Below are 22686 nucleotides of genomic sequence, written 5' to 3' on the forward strand. Positions count from 1 at the left end.
TGGCAAGGTCTACTTATGGATGCAAACTTAATTTGTGACCAAGCAGCTGTCAGGTGAGATGAAGCAGGTGACAATGTTCTCTAACCAGCCTTCATCTCTGGGGTGAAGCCCTTCTTAACACCTGGGCCAGTGAAAGACTCCCATGAGGCATCTTACTTCCTCATCAAAATGACCATCCTGTCCCATGGAAAATCTCCCTTTTAACTGTACCAGCTGTCTGTCAGGTCCTGTGAACATTCTACCAGTTTCCAGGTATTGCTGAGGATGGCAATGCTTGTGGTTTTGTAGGACAAAGTCTGACTCGCTCAGGAGAACAACACTGGAGGTGGGACAAGAGAGGAGGGGGAAGCCCCTAACAAAACGGGAGCTAGATGCTTAGAAGGGAAAACCTCCTTGCAAGATCAAACATCCACCCACACAAGTTTCCCTAAGAGTCACTTTTGAACCCTGCTTGCTCTGCCTCAGCATTCAAATGATGATGAAAATACGGACCAGGATCCATCACTGGTTCTGCAGCACTACCAAGCTTCATGCTTGTGCTCTCTGTCATGGGACAGGAAGCAGTTGCAGAGCCCGCTAACCTGGCTATGTCCTGCTGCCCTCAGTAACAGCTATTCTTGCAAAGCAGGTGTCCAGTGATGCCTGCACAGCAGCTCTGGAATACACAGCATTACACAGACACTTCCTACACACACAAAAAAACCACACCACCAAAACAGACAGACAGACAAAAAGACACAAGGATGGTTGCTTTTGTTTTGCGTATTTTCCAGCTCTACAAAAACACAGAGAGACCTGGAAGTCCACTGTCAACACTGGTGCACTAACTAGGCAGGGTGACTTCTACCTCAACCAGCTACCTCAAACCACTTCCCAAAGCTGCCAGCCAACAGCCTGCGTTTGACCTCCTACTCTGACATACTTTATATCTCAAACTTTTAATTAAGAGAAGAAGAAGAAAAAAAAAAAATATATTCATCCAAATCAATTCAAATGTACCATTTCTCCCAATTACTGTGGAATGCAGAAGTCATCATCATATTGCATCATTACACTGAAGAATAATCTAGCATGAAGTCCTATAAATTAGCTTAAATAGCTTGTGTGTTTTCATCCATAACAGCATATTTCATAAAGATATACCACTGCTTTTCTGTGTATAAGGATCTAAATTGAACAGGAGCATGGCATCTATTTCATATTAACTTTAATGAGAAAAGGCTGATATGAACCCCCCCACAATCTATCTATGAAGTTTAAACGTTATGCCACAGAAGAAAAGAGATCTTATTTGCTGGCTGCACAATAGACCCTGATGCTTGAGATTGCCTTTTTTAGAGAAATGCACCATATTGCTAGCATTTCTATTCAAAACAAGCTTGTGTTTTATAGAAAAGGGTTCAACATTTACAGTGACATCTACAAGAAAAGCACAGACAGAAACCCCTAAAATATAATTTACAACTCAGTCCAGGAATCATCCATTTTAAAAGAAACAGTAACCACATGAAAAGAACAACCCAATCCCTAGATTTTTATCAAGGGATGTTAGTTTAGGATATTTATATCAAACCCTCAGATACTTTAGGTACTTTTACTTCCTGATAGTGGAAGACCTTTTTTTTTAAAAAAAAAAAAAAAAAAGCAAGCACTGTAACTTGCTACAAATAAGTAAAAATTCTTCTAGAACCTATATTGCAATCTGAATTCTTTAAAAACTAAGAATATCAAATCAGAGAGAGAGCACCATCGGTTTTGTTCTGGATCACTGGTGAGTACATCTGTAATGACCTTCACCTCTGGAAACCTCTCTGCTTCATTCTTATGCCCAGGCTTGAAGGGACATTCACGCGTTAGGCTTGTTGCATCAATTCAGAGCATAGAGTTACTGTGAAAATTGACATTACTGTAGGGTTGTAGTGATGAAGCAGGCAAGCACAAGGAATAAACTTGTACTGCATTTTGTTTAAATTTGATGGAAAACAAAAGCATAGTCATTTGATGTGACAATGCCCACCATGAAATTTAGGTTGTTTATTGATTAAATTACATTTTATACAAGCAGACATTTTTTTTTTAAATTGAAATTTCAAGATAAATCACAAATTCTACCTAGCCATCCAGATGGTGCTTCTCCTGAATTGATTATGCATTTCAATTTGCTGTACCCACTTCAGGTTGTACTGGTGACATATGCAATGCACCAAGGACACTTACTGAAATGCAAAGTTAATTCAAGTAAAACTGTCTTTTGTATACTACTCTCCAGATGAAACTATTAAAATAGGAAAAACCCAATTTTCATTTGTCTTATAATGCATAAAATTCCCTATAACAAAGATGGCACTTCATTCAAAATGGTTTTACAGAATTCTTTAATAAATAAATAAATATTTTTTAAAAATTTCAATGGCTTAGTTTTACTGTAACTTATTGCTCTGTTGAAGGGTTTGGAATCACAGGTGAATCAATCCTTTGGTGCAGATAGGAAGGAAAAGGACAGATTTTTAAGAACTAAGAAATGCTTATTTTCAACTAAGGGTACAGCTCACTGGCAGCTTGAGTAGACCTCTGAGCTTTTTCCCTACTCCTGCCAAGAGGTTTTTTTCCCATCTTTCTGACCTGCAGGCTGAGTCAATCTTGGGCTGGAAGAGTTTCCTGAACCTGCCTACGGGTGCAAAAAAAGGACAGCACAGTGCAGGAATAGATTTAGATGGCTGAAAATACCATGGGTCACCCTTGGTTTCAACTGCACCATGTGTTTCCAATAATTAACACAAGTCTCAAAACCCTAAAATCCCAGACGTCACCATCTCTTATGCTCAACACGACTCCCATTCATCTAATTTTTCTGGGTTTATTTCTCTCCTTTGTTATTCCAAAACACTCAAAACAGAAATACACTGAGTCCCAAAATAAATTTTAAATTTATATTCTGAATTCTTATTGTTGAGTTTGTTGGGTTTTAATAATCCATTAGAGTAAGTTATTCAAATTTGGTAACATTATTTCAGATCCAGTAGGTTTTCTAAACCTTTGATTTTTTGTCTTGGCAAAACTACCATATCACTACAGATACCAAACCAGGTTATAATACAGCTGATTTCAGACTGCAAGTATCTGTCTGCAATACCAATTACAAATAATAGGAATTAAAATAACTGTAAATACCTGTGGTTAAAGGCAGATGAGTGACACTAGTTAGACAGGTGAGAGTGAACCATGTTGATGCTAACGTTGCTCCAGATAAAAGCAGCAGCAGGATAAACTTCAGCATGCCCCTGATAAAATCTGCAAATCTAAAATAAAACCATAGATCAGAGCAGTATAAATGCTGATTTTCAAATTAATTAAATGTGATGCTTGACAATTAATTCAGTATATTCTCATTAAACATTTTTGAGACTATAAAATCAATTTTAAAATAATTTCTCATTTTCAGAATTAGAAAAAAAGGTACTTTTAGTGAATGGTGATACTTCTAGCTGTCAAGTTGAAGAGCCATAGATTTTTTAGCTGTCATAAAATAACAATCAAAACAGAAGAATTCTCAAGGCATCAATTGAAAACACTTAGTATACAGGCAGCTTTTTTTTTTCTTCTGCATTTGTTGGACACAACATCACACCACTACTTACATCTCAGTTTTGCCAGCATTTGCCAGTCTCCCTTGGCAGCCACAGCACTCAATTAGCATATGAGGAGGCTGCTACATTTCATTCAAAACATAGTTAAGTGTCACGATTCATTCCTGTGGGAAACAACACAACTCCAAACACCAGAATCCCTAGATCGAAGATGACAAGGAACAGCTTCTGAACCCTTGGATGCTCTGGCAACGTGGCTCTCAGTGGTTCAGGCAAAGCAGGAACTATGTACTCAGGTCACTCTGCCAGGGGCTGTTTTGGGATGAAATGTTCCTGAAAAGCAAGATCTTGCTGCCACTCCTCTCTTCCACACCTGCCCCATTGACAGGCTGGGGGAGGACAACCCCACAAGTCCTTAGGCAGTCTGACAGTTACACAGAAATATGATCTTCATACCACCTGATGGTATGATTGCTTTTTGATCTTTTTTCCCTTTTTCTTTCAAGGACACAGAATGCATTTGAGCAGCACTCACATGGAATAATTATCAGTGCAACTGCTCTTTCCAAAAGGGATTTCAATACAGCTACTAAAAAAGATACATTAAAAAAGGCAATGTCATTCATAAACTAGTCATTTTCTGGGATCTCCTGCTTAGAAGACAAGAGTTGGGGCTGGTTAGGTTAAGTATGTACGTCTAAAGGATGTCTTCTGCCTTTATAGCCTCCTACCTTGATTAGGCTAATGGCAGGACAAACCACCTGGGGTGGTCCATGCTGAAGTCTGTCCCACCTGTGAGCTGCCTGCCTTCTGTCCCTAACAAAGGTCACTTTACAGGCAGACAATATATAGCTTACTTGAAAAAACAGATAATGAGACCAACATTTTGAGAACTAAGAAGCCTAGCTCGACACACACCATAAGAGATGTACAAGTAATGCAATTAAAAATATATATTAAAAAGCCCCACTTCTTTCCTCTGACTTTGATGCTCCCTCTGCTTTAATTCCACATTGAATTTAGCAACAAGTAATTCAATAAGCAGTAGAGGAAAATCAATGCTGCATATAATCTTAAAAGTTTATGACTGCAGTGTTCAAGTGGCTTATGCATTGATCTCTAATAGTCCGAGGTTAGCTGCTTCCGTCGGGTTTTCTCTGACTATTGAAATCCAGCAATCAGGATCGCCTCTTCTCAGTGGTTTGCCAGTTTCTTTTAATTACTCTTTGGGATCACTGGGGTCAAAATCAGCAATTTTAAAAGCTTCTCAGAAGTACCTCCAAGTGCAAACTTTAGACTTCTTCCACAGACTCCCTGCTTTGCCTGCCTGCAACATCACTATTCCTTCTCCTTACAGGCAAGAGCAGTTTGGTACGGTCTGTCTAATGAAACAGTGTGACAAATGCCAGCCTTCAGGAAGGGGTATTCACAGACAACAGATCTGGAAGGGGCCTCTAAGGGGTCCTCCATCTCTATCCCACCACATATATGGGGATGGGAGGACAATGCACAGCTAACCATTCAAGATAGTTAAGTGAAGCAAGTATCTACGTTTACTGAGCAGTTGCAACTCCTTTTGGCACAAAGGTCCTGGTTTGGTTATCACTAGTTAAAGTGTGCTCCAAGGAGTTCTCTGTTATCTCAGGACCCCAGAAAGCCCAAATACAAACTGAAGGGTTTATACAGCTACTGAATTCAGCCAGAACAGAAACCACGGGGGAAAAACAACATAGCAAACCTGCCTGAACTTGTTAATTGAGGGACTTCAGGTCTGGTTACAGACTGTAAATTTAGTAATCTCTTCAGAATACTTGTTTCAATCAAAAATAAGATAAATTAGTTTTATTCTCTGACTCCAGTATTTGATTTCAAAACTCTCTGTTCTGTTTAAATCTTTCTTCATCATCTAGCATGTAAGGATATGTCTGCAGCTGTTAAAAAGTAGGCATGCCAGGAGAGAAGGTATGTAGACTTATCCAGACACAGACCTCTGAGCCTACTGCTGGGAACAGTCCTAGGCTGGATCCTACAGTTAAAATCACAAACCTGTGCTGCTGACAACACTCTCTGTTGCTAAGGAAATTATCACCATGCCATAAAGTTTCACCATTTTGACTGCACTGTAGGTTAAAAGCAGGAAATAAAAAGAGAGCCATGGAGGACAAAACTTCAGAAATATCTATGATCATTATCAAATGTGGTTAAAAAAACCACAACAAACCAACCTGAGAAAAGGGAATAGATTTATGTTTCCATGCAATGATAAGAATGTTGCCCATTGACATTGCTTTTCTTCAAACCAGTACCATTTGAAAGCTGCCAGCAAAGAGTACAGCAACTGCCAGCTGCCCAAAATAGCCCAGGCTTTTAAATTACAAAAATGCATCACACAAATTACCTAAATATATCTAAGTTCACAGCTATAGGGTGAGCAGTGGGTGGAGAGTAGGAGGATTTATGTATCGTGCTGAGGAAAACATGCACCATTTTGAAAATGAGATAGATAAACAAATTTCCAGGCTGGGCATTACTTCAAATATAGATGATTTAACACCTACTGTGACATGCAGTACCAAACATTCCAGAGCAAAGCTCAGGTTGTTACAGTTCTAAATGGTAGATTCTGCACTGATAAAAATGGAAGAAGCAAATTCTTAAACTGCACCAATTCCGCTCTGACAAACTGACAGAAAAAAAAAATAATTAGGAGAAGCCTCCCCAAAACCAACAGCTTCCTGAGAAGTGGTTAAGGGAGAGAGCTGCTTGCTTGGCAAATCACAGTTCTGACACTGAAATACATCAACTTGTCAGCCTTGACAAGAATCATTACTTAATTTTCCTAATTACAACTTTCAGCAGATTACAGTCAGACTTGTCATTGATTCAACCCTACACAGATAAATGCTGAATAGGCCTAGGAGGGAGAGTCATCCATCAGGACTGACAAATCACCTCCCCCCTCCCTTTCTGTGTGCAAACCCTCCCATGTGAACTGTGTATCACCCAAGTTAGAAAGACACATTTTGAGGCAGACTGTTGGTATTTTTTCAATTTACTCAAAAGCAAAGCTTTGAATGCTATAAAATACTGATATTCAACAAGGTTTGAAATGAATTTTGAAGCAGTTAAGGAGACTGTCAGCATTTCCTGAAACTTAACACAGGCAATACATTAAATAAATTAATCTACCACAAAGACTGAAATTTGCATGTTGACATTGAGTCAGCAGATTCTCAGTGTGCTGTTTAGGGTGCCACTCTATTACTGCAAATGTCACAAATGTAAGAGAGATTAACCCGTGCTGGGAAGGATTAAACCAGCATGTAACCTGCTACAGCCTGTGTCATTTACAGCAGTGGGTTTTCAATATCTGCTTCTCTTAGAGGGAAAATGCTCAACTCTGAGTTTAGCTAGTAAAAATTAACTCTTTTTAGAGGAAACCAGGGTGTGAACTTTGTCTCAATAGATTAAGTCCTTTGGCCTGCAACTGGAGCAGGCAGGAGGGAAGTGCTTGGTTCTTTTCCCTAGACAAGGAGATTTCTCCTTTCCCTCTGTCACAGTTGCTAGGCAGCCTGTAAAATGTGAAGATGAGAAACCTCACATTTCTTCAGGCAATGTGTACTCTGATGATGCACAGCAAGTGAAAGAAAAAGAAAGCTTCAAGTTCTGCCCTAAAAAGATGCTTCTCTGAGTCCACAATCCCACAATGACTGCAGTGATGACAGACCCCTGCACTTGAGCTGAACTGTCTGCAGAACTGGAGCCAAAAGAGTGGACATACAGAAGCCAGGACAATGCTTTGATGCAAGGAGAACACATGACTGGTCTTTATCAGGTTTATGAACTCACTGCTTGAGTACCTCTTGGAAAACTTTTTCTGCCTGCCCCTTTCCCCCCACTCACCATTTTTTAATTTAATATATATAAAAAAGAGATCCCCACTGAAGGAAAAGCAGCAGCCTTTTGGAAGGGAAATCCGTTCCTTCCTTTTCTACTCCCCATGTCATCAGCATTCATGATGGCCAGAGAGAGCTGTGCCTGGGTACTTAAGAAGCATAGATATAACCATACCACATATAGCATTATTGCAAAAAATAGCTGGGCCTTATAGGAATCCACCAACATGGCCAAAATGGGCCCAGACTAATTTCTCTGTATAGGAACATAATGTTATTGTGGTTAGGCTGCTTGTGCTACACTCCTAAATATCCCTCTAGGAATCAATATACCCAAAAGCACTGATGGAAGGAGATGCACACTAATTTCTTCAATGCTTCTCAAATGTGCTGCAACAGGTTTTCCCTCATACTAGGCAACTGTGTTTATTAGGGGCATACAGGAGCACTTCTCAGGAGTAAAAGTATGACTTGCCAAATTCAGACACATGCATGTGGAGTTCTCAACTCCCAGCAACCACTAACATGGAATATACACATCAAGGCTCTACACACACAGCATTACTCAATAACTATGCTTTTTCAATTTCAAGTATCTAGAAGATGAGAGAAAACAAGTCATGTTATTATGAGGATAAGCTAAATGACAATTACAGGTGAAGAAATGGAGACAGACGTAGTAATTCCTACCTCGCCATTGCTATGCCAACTACACAACCTCCAACAATAGACCAAAATCCAATCCAGCCAGCATCTACCTGACAGGAAAAAAACAAAACAAGTGTTAAAGCTGAGAAAGTAAGATGATGTTACTTTCAAAACAAATGGTGTGCAGGAGCTGCTAACTGCCAGCAACAGCCCTGACAACAATCTGCAGTGCAAGATTTTTTCTAGGATATTCAAAAGGAAATAAATTCACTAAAAGAAAGTATGACTAAGTAGTCTATGCTCTAAAAGTGACTTCTCTTTATAGCATCTGAGTAATGACCTCTGGATTTTTATAATACTCTATTAAAAGCTTCTAAATCCTCTTTTCCCACTTTATCTTTTCCACCTGGTAAACATTATTTTCTTTTTCTAAAGGTGCAGCAGCCAACAATACTCTCATTTGTTTACCTGCCTCTTCCTTCTTGTCAAAAGGTGTGTATGGTTCTGAAAACACACACTGCTGATGGAGAGTCAGCAGGGAGAATCACGACAGTTGGAGATGTCAAAACTACAGTTTGCTTTGTTTAAAAAAGAAAAGTGGTCCCTATGTATTAATAGCAGCTTAAACATAAAAGCCTGATAAAATTGTATGTTAGTGCAAAATAAAAACCTGCCAGTTACAAAATAGCTGCTGATTATCTGTCAGGAGATACTTACTTGGCTTACATGAACTGGGGTTAATATCAAATCCAGAACACCAGACCAGCCAGAGAAAACACCCAGTGGTATAGCATAGGCTAAAGCAATCATCAAGAATCGGAAATTGCTGTGAAGACAAAACAAATGCAATTAGTTGCAGCTTATATTAGAAATTGCACCAAGCTGCTCGATTAAACGACACCTTAGAATCTGTATTTTGCCCACCAAGAACAATAGTAGAGCTCTGAAGGAGTGAGCCAGAAAAAACAAGAAAAGTATCCAGCAATGTCACTGGAATTCCAGTGGCTGAGATGTTACTGCCTCAATACTGTGATAATAAAAAAGCCAGTCCCTCCACATAGTCCAAAGGCTTTTGTAGCATGCTGGGCTCATCTGTTTCTCGTTTCCGCAAGCAATTCTTCTGCATTTGCATGGGCAACCTACTTAGCCTAAGTGTATGTTGGGAAAAAGAAGCACTAATTTATATGACAAAAACTGTATTTCAAGAATAAAAACAAAGATACATACTTTGTGAACTGCATTTTTTTCTTTTAACTGTTTTACTTATCTTTACTTTGCTGAAAGGCAGAGAGCGCTCTGGGAATGAGACAGGTACAGTCAAAAGAGTGGAAAAATTTTGACAGTTTGAAGTGTCAAAAAACAGAGACAAGTGTAATATTCTGCTCTAAATAGTCAACGTGTTTGCTTTTTCCTCCCAATTAAAATTACTCAACCTTTAGTATTCAGTGAAGATGAAGCATTCAAAGCTGTGTCATCATCTTCATCGCACACAACTAAACAGGAGCTGGTAGACAAATACCACCACCAATTTCACCCACCCACCATAACCAAAAGCAAATGTGAAATCTTTGCTTAGAGACATCCAACTTTTGCTCAAAAATGTTTCACTTTGGAAATAAAAACTGACAATATAGTTTGGACTCTGCAATGCTGGTATTTTAAAGTGAAGAGATTTTACCATGACCTCAAGGTTATCCCATGGGTTACTTGTGCAACCACAAAATGTGGCCCCCCCTTCCCAAGGAATTTACCTAAAATTGATCTTGATCAGCACCAGTTCCTTGGCATGCAGCTGCAACTTAATAGCATGCAGCTACTAAAGCCAAGAGGGAGGGAAAGAGCTTCAAACGCTCTCCAAAACATTCAGAGCTTTGCAGCTTATGCTGCTTTACTCCCCTAGAAGATCCACGCACAGCATACCAGCCAGAGTTTTTTTGCACTATTCTTCTTCACACATCCTCTTCTTGAATAACACTTTTCTGTCACGTGAACATATCTTTCTCTTTCAATATCATTCATGTCAGATTTATTTTTTAATGCAAAGAAAAACAAGTTCCAAACTTTCAGCTCTTCCACACACTGCTTATATTTCTCTGAATGCTAAAGCAGTTGCTGTCCTCCTGACAACTTCTTTTCTCTCTTAAGAATGCATTACTCTTTTCCTATCTTGTATCATCTTGGCACCTCTTAAGGCAGGTTCTCTGATACTATTTAATGTTATCCATGTAAAAGCTATTCCAATATCTGTAGAATAAAAGGGAAAGCACATATATTCCATGGACATTATATAGCCAGGTCATAGATTGCTAAGAGGGAACAAGCCTGAATGCTATTGTAAAATAACACTTGCTCAATATTCAAAATCTCTGGGTATCTGAACCTTGTCTTCATTAAAGAGCTACTTTTGTGGGAGTGAGTACTTTGTACCCTACTGGAACAAGATATCCCATGCTGTATTTGTCTTCTGTGAGCCAAGCCATGAGGCACACTGGGACAGCTGCTCTGTGCTCCCCTGCCTAGTCTCCAGATTAAAGAAGGTGAGCAGGAGAAAGGCTGCGTGGCAGTGACAAAGTGGCACCCATCACCCTATGCCATTCTGTCCCTGTGTCCAACAACAGCTAGCACTGGCTGCATTAAGGGCTAAAGATATTTGAAACATGCATCTTAGGTAGCCGCTCACTCTCCATGGCTCCAGTTGCTTCTATTTGTTTTTGCAATTGCTCCACTGGAAAGAGAAAAATGTGCTGTCTGTCACATCATCAGTTGGTAAACCCACTCTGTTTTCAATCATATCAGCCCTTGTGACAGGATATCAGCATTAGCCTCTCTGTTAAACCATTCCGCTGGAATACAAATTGAGTTTTTCTTCTGGCTTTTTTCAGAAACTTACTTAACACTGTTAGGATCTCTAAGACAGGCTGGTTGAGAGGGGAGCCCTGTCAAAGTCAGGCACCATTTCCAGAATAACTTTGCCAGTGTCTATTAACATCAGCCACACTCTGAGCAGCTTCCATCACTGGATGGTGATGTCATATGAAAGTTTCATTAAAGAAATAACAATGAACAAAAACCCTTGCATGAAATTCCAAAACTGTTTACACAGTTCCTTGAAAATATAAAAGGCATGTAATTGGCTAAAAGCATTTAACTACTTCAAAGCAAAAAATCACTACATGTTTTCTTCATGAAGATTTTAAGGCTTATCAACAATTTACTTGTGTTAGGATTTATTCCATGGAAATTTCTGGCATGTCCTGAAATAGGAGGGGGAAAAAAAAAAAAAAGTCCTATTTGCTTCACCCAAGAAACAGAGAAAGAGCACTGTACTTCTTCTACTGAAAATCCAAACTACACTTGTCACACTGTGTGATAGACTGTTAAAAAGATTTGGGCTTAGCTCCCAAACCATGACTAATCTGTCGTCTCCCACTGCAGGCTGACAGAGTTGGTATCAAGAGATAGCGAGAGATCAGCTAATTGTTAAAATCTGTCAGCAGCAGGAATCATCCAAACCAGGAGGGAGACCAAGTTTCTCCAAATCAGGAGGAGGAACTGAGTTCCTAAGCAAGTCCCAAAAAAAACAGCCTACAGGGGATGGTTGACTCTAAGAAGACAGGTATAATACAACTCTGCAAGAAGCAGCTCATGAAGATGACCACTCAAGGACCTGAAGGCATGAAGGAGTGTGGGAGTTGCAAGGATGTGGTGGATCCCTTTGGCATCTAAGGAAAAAGGTCAATGACATCAATGGCAAAGTTATGCTATGCAGCTTTATTCTGAAGTAATAAAACTGCAGCCTGGGGGAGAGAAGAGGAAAATTATGAACATCTCAATTCTCATGAGTGTTTTTTGGTGCATCGTTGGGTCAGCCTACCAGCTCACACACATCCTAAATGCTTTACACATAGGTCTCATGCCAGGAGGTAAGTCTGCAATAAAGGGGAAATCATGATTTCCTGGTACTCATCAGCTGATCACCTTCCCTCTACACCACTGAGTCAAAAGAAAGACTCTCTGTGCCAAGAATTATGAAGCCTAGATTAGGCAGGCAACAGAGCTTAGAAGCCTAATGAACCAGATGATGGATTTCTCTTGAAGCACAGCAGATATTATTCTGTTTTATAAAACTCTCTTGTTTGATGGATTGTTGCTGAGAGGCTCCCCAAGATAAGTGGTTTTAATGATGAACTGTTGATTGTTTCATGTACAGAGGAATGAAGAAGTACTCTTGATAAGGGGGAGCACGAAGGAATGCATAAGGACCAGAGGGAAGGGAGATATAATGATCTATCTGATTGCATTTTAAAAAACCTTGTTTCTTGGAGACACTATAAACTATGCCCATTATTTGAGTGTCTAATTTGTTTTCTTTAGTTGCATTAATAGTAAATAGTAAACCAGCTTTGCTATTTACCTCCTGAGCTCACCTGTATCTCAGGTTCACTGCTTGCAACACTTTGAACACGGAATCTAATGGTTATAGAGCTCCCAAATGGAGCACTGTCAACAGAAATTTAGTATTTCACCTGTGGAGTTAGTTGCTGTTCGGATTTCTGTTCAACAGCAACATTTTTACAGCACAGCCCTCAGGCAGTGTCTCACCACACACCAGCTTGGGTGTGTAACAGCATTATTGTGTATGCTAAATGTCTTTACGGGAATTGCTATTTTTTTATATCCTGAGTAGGTCACTTTGCAGACTAACCAGCCAGCTGCATTCACACCTTCTCCCAGCTGTCAGACTGCTCTTGTCAACTACTCACTCCCCCAAATTTAAACAAAAGCCTCCAGAAACACCAAGAGAAAAAAAAACAGTGACAACAAGGGGTGAGTTGTTTTTGCTGGCTCTAAATACACTTTCAGAAACTACAGCCCACGGTAGGTCTGTAATAACTAAAGGCCTAAAGCTCCACAATCATCACGTTTCAGGCAGTTATTTGTACACAGAATCAGCTCCTATTACTGCATCGCTCAAGAAACAATAACAAGAGTTTGAAGCCCACCAGTGAAGTCAGCCACACTCTGCAGCATAGGAGTGGTTCTTCTTTGTCCCAGGAGTCCACCTGTGAAATACCACGTACAGGGCACAGGCCTTTGCCATCATTCAGGATTAATATAACAGTTGCTTTAGCTGTTCCTCTGAGATCAGATTCCCATTATGCAAGACATTCCAGAAACACTGGGGGAACAGGACTGTCTTACCAAAAGAGTCCAACTGGGAGAAGGTGCAAAGTCGCAGGTAGTATTTTCTTTATAACCTTTTTTATTTTCTTAAACCCAGAAATTTAAAGGAAACTTACTCACCTTTGAATTATCCACAAACACATCTGGAGACACTTCTCCAGTCCTCACTTCTCCAATCCCCACTTCATATTTAACATACAATTAAGGAGATCAAATAGATTCTATCACGTTTACAGTCCATTAATTGCTCCCATGGCTGAGTGAAAGCAGGTGGATATTTCTTTAAGTGAGAAGCAAACCCCAAATTCATTCCAATATAATAAGCATGGAAGAAAGCAGCTTCTTAATTAGTTATGCCCAGTGTTGCTTATTGTTATCTCACACCTAGCAGTACTCACACTGTTAACAATCTTGTACAACCTGATGAAACAGAAGCATTGCATAAAAAAAGCCATGCTAACAGGATGACCAAAGCAGTGTTGAAGGACTCTGGCATAAAGGTTTCAGATATATTCAATGACTTAAATTTTATTGTCTGCTTTTTAGCAGTTAGCATCCTTTTATGTCTTGGCACTAATATTTAACTTTATTTTGTTTAAAAGCACTACAAACCAACTTGTTTGTTCAATGAGAAGATTAAAGCACACTTGTTTTTATTTATTTAGGTGCTGATCTGCTTTGAAGTGGAAACCCTACAAGGACATACCTCAAGAGTCTGCAAAAACTCCTCCTGTAGCTGAGCCGTTCACTCGCTGCAGCCACGCTGGGAGGGAACGGAGGGCGGGAGGGGAAGTAGGCCAAGGCTGCAGAAAATATCAGGGAAACCATTCCAAATTCTAAACAGGAGGGCAAAGAAAACCAAGAACAGATGTTAGTATAAAAAAGACTTATTTCAGCACAGCACTGTTATCAGCCAGCCTCCGATACATAAATCCCACCACAAGTGCTTTACTGCTCCTGACAACAGAACTCCGTAACTTGAAGGAGTGTTTCTTTTTTCCTCCCCAAGCAAGATTTCAAATTGAGATGGAGAATCAATGAGATGGAGAAATACTGGTGGTCCATTCCAGTGACAGGAGCTGCAGAGCAACAGGCTCACACACGAGGAACTCAGTGCAGCTAAAGGAAAGCTGTTGCTTTTTCTCTTTAAAGAGAACTGCTTATGAAGAGCCATTTCCTCCCGCTGGAAGCAACACAGTGCAGGTAACAGTGTGCTAGAGACTTTAAACAGATGGGACTGGGAAAGCCCCAGGGAACGGAATGACAATTACTCAGTGCAGGGGATGATGAAGGCAAATGAAAGGTCAAGCAAGGCAGCATCTTGGACATAAACACTATTACATGGCAACTGAATATAAAGAGAAAAGCAAAAGAGCGTCCATGGCTCAGGAATAGAAAGAGCACGGGTAATAGGGAGAAAAATGAAAGAATGCAGCTGTTTGCAGATGCTCCTCTTGTTCAGCAGCAGGTGTTCTAGATCTTTGAAAAATTTCATAGTAGAAATTTGGACCTAAACTTGCAAAGTGATGAGCACTCCACAGAAAATACTCAGCAAGCCCCGCGGTCAGACATTCTGATGAAAAACTGCTCTACCCACAGTCTGTCTAATTAATTTGGTTTACAGGCCTTTAACAATGTATATCATGCCCACCACAGTTCTCAATCCCAGTATTTCTCCTGTCTCCTTTGAAAACAAGATTCTTTGCTACTGGAGAGAAATATGTACAGCTGAAGTGTGTTATCTTGAAAGAACCTGTGATCTTATAACAAAGAAGTGTTCACTGACACAACAAATGGATTCCAGCAAAGCTGGATACTCAATTGCATTAATATCCTTTTTTATTCCCTTCTTTTTAATAAATCGGTATCAACATTGCACTTTGCCAGGTTCTGCTAAACCAGAAGCAAATAAATCCAGGAACCTGGAAAGTAAATAACACTCAGAGTCTTAATGGATCAGCAGGAGATGGGGAAGGCTTCTAGTCAGTATATATATAAAAAAAATCTACACTAAATTTCTTTTGAAGGCATACCAGGAATGTGACAATGCCATTCTTCAGGAACAAATATTAAAGGATTCTTTCTGAATTATGTAGTGTCTCTTTTTCCTGCTGTGGCCTAATTGCATGTTTCAAGGGTCAAGGGCACTTCAACTAGACCTTCTCACTACATCTCCTCAGTTCCTATGTTCTCCAGAAATCAGATTAGTTTCTATCTTTGTGTACATTGTTTCTGAGATCACAAGCAGTGAATGAAAAACTGGCCACAACTGATCATCCCAGATCTAAGGAAGGGATGAGATGCTCTGTCACTACAAAATTACTCTGGCCAGGGAAGCAAGGCTTACCAAAAGCTGTTCATCCCCTTCTCCTGCATCTGGGTCTAGACAGAGGTTTATTAGGTATACATAATGTACATGCATACACCCTCTTTAATCACATATTAAAGGAAGATTTCAGCCTGCACATAGGTATAGCCAACAAGAACATGACTACATAAAACCATAAACTTTATCCAAGATGCTTATCATTTTACTTCATTATACTGCAGTGCTGTAAGGGGAAAGGTGAGGTCTTTCTCGAAAGAATGTAAAACACTTTGGTAATTTTTTTAAGTCACAGTAATATTTTGTAACAGGTGCCCATCTGGGGCCTCTTCTATGGGTTGCCTCAAGATTCCTGCCAGTCAAATTGCTGCAGTAGGAGCAGTATAGTAACCCTTCATTTTTTTTTTTATTATTAAATTCAGCATGCAGTTCTTGTAGTACCTTCTAGCAACTCTTTAATGTTTCCCAGTGTTATACTTTCCAGCCTAACAAATTTGCCTTGCAAGCACTACCCTCACGCTCAAAAGAAAAGAGCAGAATTCACTTCAGAAACAAAAGCAGCTCCCTCTATTGAAAAATAAAAGTCTTCAGTGCCATCTTAGCTTTGTGTACCCTGCCTACATCTCTAACAGAAGTCCTGGTACTGCAAAACACATCTGGTTTCTTACATGTTGCATTTCTTCCTCCTTAGGAAACCCACACTTTTATCTCTATCATCATTCACTCTACCAGACTAGATACAAAAAAACACATTCCCACAAAAACTTTTAGATTTTAAGTAGGGACTAAAAGTAAGCAATAGAAAACAAGAAACAGGTCAGTATTGAGACGAAGGGAGCTGCAGTGACAAAAGAGGAGCTCTTCCACAGGAGCTATGCGCTTCTCAACAGCATAATGGATGCAGAAAGCACTTGGAATTGGGCAAGTCAGCATGAATGAGTGTGCAAAAATACAGATGTGTGTATCTGTTGGTGAGGAGTCAATCTGGAAGGCTTCACAAGAGCAAGGTGCCATGCCACAGTGACCTGTGACTGTCATGGTGAAGTACCTGCATGTTAACCTAGAAGTAGGCACACTGCTGCCTGTGATAGCTCCAAGCAGAAAAAAAAAAAAAAAGGTTTACAGATACAGGAGGCTCCTTCATAGAAGATCCTTCTCCTTCAGATAGGCTACTCACAGCACAAAAGTCTACCCAAATCTGGAAACCTCCTCTCCATCTTGTCTTGAAATACAAAGGGGGAATGAGGGCATTTTATACACATACACTTTTTTTTTTTCTCCTAAACAAATAATGAGTTTACATTTATATTTAGGAAAGCATATGGCTAACAGCTCTAGCTGCAGCCCAGGTTAATTCAAGCTTCCTTATGTGATTCAGGTTATACAATTAAATCCTGACTTGGTCCATCTGTACCATTTCAGCTGTGAACCAGAATGTGCAGCGACACAGATGACACAGAAAAGAGGCAGTGGTGTTTCAGCTGAACTCTTAGTCTATGTTTGAGTTAAAGAAACAACAATTTATTAAAACACAGAAGAGACTGAAGTTAGCTGAGTAATTTCAGAATGCATTTATAAGCAATTGCTTCATAATAATGTTTAAGGTTAAGTCCTTGGAAAATTAGCACCCTCTTGGCATCCTACTGATCCCAAGTTAACAATTCACATGATTATTGTCTTCTAGAAGTCATCACCTAACTTTTGGGGGCTACTTATCTAATGCTACCTTACACAAACGTGACAAACTCCATTACAAACACAACACTGCTGGGAATGCAGAGTGCCTATCCTGTGAAACTGGCTTACCCATAGTATCTGAAAGTAGAAGTCATACCAAGCCCAGCTGTGCTTGCTAAAGAAAAGGGGAAGTAGGACATTTGGGTCCCACTCCCATTGTTCCACCACATTCTGTCACATCTTTACTAAGTAATCTGTGAAGTCAATTTGAGCTTCATTCTCTGCCCAGCTGATTAAGGGGACAAATAACAGCCTACTGCACCTATCAGTGCAGAACCTATGCTCTGGTCCACAGGTGAACAGAGCTGTACAACTACCTCGAGGTAGTCACCCACCGTGGGGCACCCTGCCTTCCACCTCTGGGGCCTACCTGGCACAACAGAGCCCAGGGGAAGCTGACAGCAGGGACCTTCCTCCTTCTACTCCCCAGGGAAACAAGGCTTAGGTGAGACACAACAAATCCCACAAAGGATTCAAAGCAACCTCCCCTTTGACAGTCCCCACCAATTTTAAACCAGTTGAACGTTTTGCCACCATCACTGCTTTTCACTGCAGACCAGTAACATCCAGGAACCCCTGCTTTTTCATTGCCTGAATACTAAAAAGGGTTGTAGCTCCTGAAAAGACACACCCCATACAACACAATGACAACCACAGCTGCACAAAGAAATCCACCTCTGTTCAAATAACTTTCAAAAACTAAGAGATACTGATGCCTCACAAACCACATTTTCTAGGAAGCCGAAGAACTGCTGTGGAATCATCTTATACTGAAGCCAACAATCTCAAACAGGTCTACAGGATGTTCTCAAAGCCTTGAAAGTTCAGAAAGGCAGTAAGGGCCATGCTGAGACACACACATCTGAACGTTGGTGACAAGCAAGATCCATCACAATTTTAGAAGAAAATGCTTAGGAAAACAACCCAGAAAGTTAATCCAATAAACTGATGAAAGCAACATTCCTAGTGCTACCAGACTCAAAACAGTGATTTTAGGCATGAAATCGTACTTACTTTAGGTGGATTAATTCTCCATGGATAATCTGGAGCAGGAAAGCTAAAGCACTTCTCTAATTGCTAATTTTTTCCTCCCCTTTATGTACTGCTCTCCTCAGGACAAAAGCTGACATGCCTTTATTCTGCCTGCTTTCATACCTGCTGTTTTCATCTGCCTTAAGATCTACAGAGTTTAACATCATACTTCCCTTTGAAAAGGCCTATCTAAACCCAAACTTCCTTGTTATTCCAATACATTAGAGTCCAGTAAACAGGTTACTCAAGAATACTTACTGAAATAGTAGATTCATCTTACACTGTGCCTTCTTAAAAACCAAGACTAAAGTGGCCCTCAACCAACAGGAGCATTAACTCGGCAAAATTTCCATAATAACAGCCAGGAATAAATGATTGCAAAAAGCTAACTCCATTCTATAAACCTGTATATCAACTACACAGTATATATATTTTAAGACCTCTGGAACACTCAGGGCTAACTCCTGGCTGAATTTCAGAGGCTGCAATTATAAGGGGTGGGAGGAGAACCCAACCAAACGTGCAACTGCCATGATGTGGTGAAGTTCAGCTGCTTTTAATGCTAGACCAATTTATGTCCACCAAGAATCAGATTGCAGACACTTAAGCAACTCTTTTTCCTTAAGGATGACTGCTCATTTTTTAAAGTGACATAAACAGCTGTAGAAGCCATTGCATGAAAAAAGTTCAAGGACATAGAATCTAAGTTATATTAGGTGATTTTTATATCAGTGTTTTTTTTCTACTAAACTGTTGTAACTTCACTGAAATTGCCCACTACAAAAGAATTATGTGGGTTTAGTTAAAAACAGTATCTACTGAGTTTTCATTTCGATGTTAGATTCTTAAATACTAATGATCTAATCACATTTGAAAGGCATACATAAGTCTTAAATTAAGGCTGATTTAATGCAGGAAATAATTGAAGGCTGAAAGAATATTGAATTTCCATCTTTAGAGAAACAAAGGCAAAATAAACCCCAAACCTGTTGACACATTTTAAAAATGAAATTCAAGAAGCAAAATCGAGTTTGGAAGCTCAGGAAAACCCTAAACTCTCCTAAGCTCAGTTGATACAAACAACTGAAACACTTCATTTGAAATCAGTCTGTACAGAAGGCTATTTTTAAAATCCTTCCTTCACAAAACCGGAAAAAAATTAACCCTTCTGATGGTACCACATTTTACCACTTCATTATTTTCCATCAGTGAGTAACTGTTTTCTGTGCAGACCAGCCACTAGAGGGTAGTGGTTCACAAGTACCAAATACAGACATGCAAGGACGTACATTTTAATATTATTTTTTTTCCCTTCATTTTTATTTTTAAACCACACCTGCATAGAGCACAGCCTCAATGCGGTCCTTGATGTGCTCGGTGTTGCTCTGCGACAGCAGGGGGACCGGAGATGTTCCATTAGGAGGTGGCACCACAAGAGGTCCCACTAGAAAGGCGCCAGCAGCGCCCAGGTAATTGAGCAGGGAGGCAATGGCTGTGGCTGTGGCACGTTCATCTGGAGAAAACCACGTTGTGGAAAGAAATGGTGCTGCATTCATCACAGTTGGCCCTGCCAAGCCATTTAACAGCTGCCCTCCATGAATCAGCCTGCAAGAGAGAACAGAGACCACAGTAATTTGGATGACAGTTGCTTGCTTTCTTCTCTTTTTCTTCTCTTTTTTAATTAAAAATATCATGTAAGATATTGAGTGCTGGAGCTGCACAAAGAAATGCAAGTTCTGTGCAAAAAGAGGATATTCTATACACTAAAAGAAGTCCAATTAGACTGATTTAAAAGAATCCGAACCTACTCTGTTCTCATTACCTCAGATAAATGGAGAAGCAAATGTTCACTACAAAGCAGGATAGGAAGAGGGAATAAAAGGGATCTCTTTGAAAAAAGGTACCATGATAAGATGTAAAAGTAGAAAAGGTGTAGTAGCACGAAAGCTTTAAATTACAAATGCCTTCAACTTGACCCCTTGCCTGCATAAATCCCAACAGAAAAATTAAATTAGTTGTGGCAAAACCAAAATTGAATCACTCATGCAAAATACTCTGCATACTTTTTCACTGTATTATGTTTTTATTTACACACAGAGATGAGCTCTATGTGCTTACAGGGGCTGGGCTGTTGAGGTTTCCAAGATAAATGTCTTCTCCAGCAATCTGCCTGTTCTCAACATACTTTTTGAAACAGCCAAGCAAACCCAGATTTTTCTTGTGTTTCACACTCACTGGAATGCAACAGGTAAGACTGGTGACATAGCAGAGATAGCACTTCCAGGCAGTGAAGTCTAAAAACTTTGACTCACATTAGTACAACGAGAGCATACAGAGATGACTTTTTGAAGCCTCTTCACAGAATCACAGAATCCTAGGGGTTGGAAAGGACCTCGAAAGATCATCTAGTCCAACCCCTCCTGCCAGAGCAGGATCCCCCACAGCACATCACACAGGAACGTGTCCAGGAGGGTTTTGAATGTCTCCAGCGAAGGAGACTCCACAACCTCTCTGGGCAGCCTGTTCCAGTGCTCTGTCACTCTCACAGTAAAGAAGGTTTTTTTTCTGATTTTTACATGGAACGTCCTATGCTCCAGTTTGCACCCATTGCCCTCTTCTACATGAGGAAGTCAGCCAGAAACCTTCCACTTTGACTTTCCCAAAAAGTGATCAACCATGAAAGGCAAAAGCGTTTTGGAATTTATATAAAAACCTCATGTCTAAAAAATGGCTAATGATTCAAACAAAACCAGTGCAATCCTCCAAAGCAGATCTATCCATCATGCAAGAAAATGGTGGCAGATGATGTTTTTAAATGGGTGATGTTTTTCTAAGCATAGCAGGAACTCCCTGTTATTGCTGCAAGACTTGAGTTGTCAGACATAAGAAGGTAAGGCCTGAAAACAGTGAAACATAAGCTAGCATTTAGGCAGTGTTTCAAGCCAAAAATGGCTGAATAATATACATCTTAGCAGGAGGTTTTTTTACAGCATACAAAGGAACAAAATATGCAAAATAAATGCTGACAGACAATTTATCAAATTAACAAGCTAGCTTGCAATAAAAAAGAATAACTCTACTGATTGTCAGTGGATTAGAAATTATTTTTGAATATATATGTATAAATATACAGAAAAAAAGAAAAAGCTATTGCGTATTATCTGGAGAACAAACTTTTCAAGTTGGGACACAAGTAATATCCATCCCCCTTAAATACAAGCAATTAATACTTGTTCTTTTTTTCCCCATTTTGTTTGTGTTTTGAAAGTTCACTTAGTGAGGATTTGTTTCATTCCTATTTGTTCATTATGTGCTTCAGATGGACATTACCAAGGCATGGTCAGGCCTTTTTAATGCTTGTTAAACTGAGGCACCCAATAAAATAAAATGACATAATTTAAAATAAATAGAAAGAATGATCTAAATAATAATGTAGTATAGTTTTCTGGAGGAGGCTGCACAAATCCTTTATAGTTACTCTACAACTCAGTGTTTTTGGACAAACCAAAGTAACCTTGTGTACTTAGGTATTTTTATTCTACATTAAGTTACCCTCAAACTTACTTGAAACTATTCCAGGATACTTGCTTCCTGGAAATCTCTGAGGAGCTGTGCTGCACCCCCAGAAATAGCTGCATTTCAGTAGCAAGTGAAGTAACAACAGCGGCGTATAAAGATTTTTCCTTCAGTATTTCCTCTTGTTCTACAGTGAATTTAATGTTTAAATTGTAGTTTTGTTATTCTGTGCTAAGAAAACTGCATTACCACAAAATAACTTTTATAGCTACAGGTGCCATACTAACATTTCTGTTCATTTATACCAATATGATAATACTGTTTTAATTCAAATACACCTACTCTATCAAATTCCTAAGGGCAAATAAAACTCAGTAAAACCAGAAAGAAGTACAATAGTTCTTCTGCAGCACCTATGGGCATATAGGCACCTCACCTGGTAGAAGAAAAGTTTTGCAAAAAAACCCCAAACAAAAGATGCAGTTTATATATTGTGAGAATCACACATACTTCTTTTCATGTACTTACACTTCAGGTTTCTAGTACATCTATCAAACTCAACCATCTGAATAAAGTTCTGTAACTGACCCCTATACTCGATGGAGAAACAGATGTTAATTTTACTTTGCACATCCAAAGGGAGAAAGCAGTATCTTAATCCAGAATTTTAATTCTACGTTACTTTTCTGTCTTTGTTTGTTTGTTTTTTTCAAAGAAAGAGACAGTTTTTGTGTCTTCCGTGGGTCTCTTATGTTGGTGT

At 39.5% G+C, this 22686-nt stretch overlaps 1 protein-coding gene across 1 annotated transcript in view; it reads right to left on the reverse strand.

Moving 5' to 3' along the window:
• The window catches only part of SLC49A4 (solute carrier family 49 member 4), a 71763-nt gene that overhangs the window by 18140 nt on the left and 30937 nt on the right, over nt 1-22686 (reverse strand). Inside the window, exons 3-7 of the mRNA XM_051624243.1 lie at nt 19747-20015; nt 14022-14151; nt 8849-8957; nt 8174-8241; nt 3172-3299 (exon numbers count right to left, since the gene is read on the reverse strand). Of these exons, the coding sequence (XP_051480203.1) occupies nt 3172-3299; nt 8174-8241; nt 8849-8957; nt 14022-14151; nt 19747-20015 (704 nt within the window). The remainder of the gene's footprint in view (nt 1-3171; nt 3300-8173; nt 8242-8848; nt 8958-14021; nt 14152-19746; nt 20016-22686) is intronic.

The sequence above is a fragment of the Apus apus genome, chromosome 6 (assembly GCF_020740795.1).
Source record: "Apus apus isolate bApuApu2 chromosome 6, bApuApu2.pri.cur, whole genome shotgun sequence".
NCBI classification, from domain to species: domain Eukaryota; kingdom Metazoa; phylum Chordata; class Aves; order Apodiformes; family Apodidae; genus Apus; species Apus apus.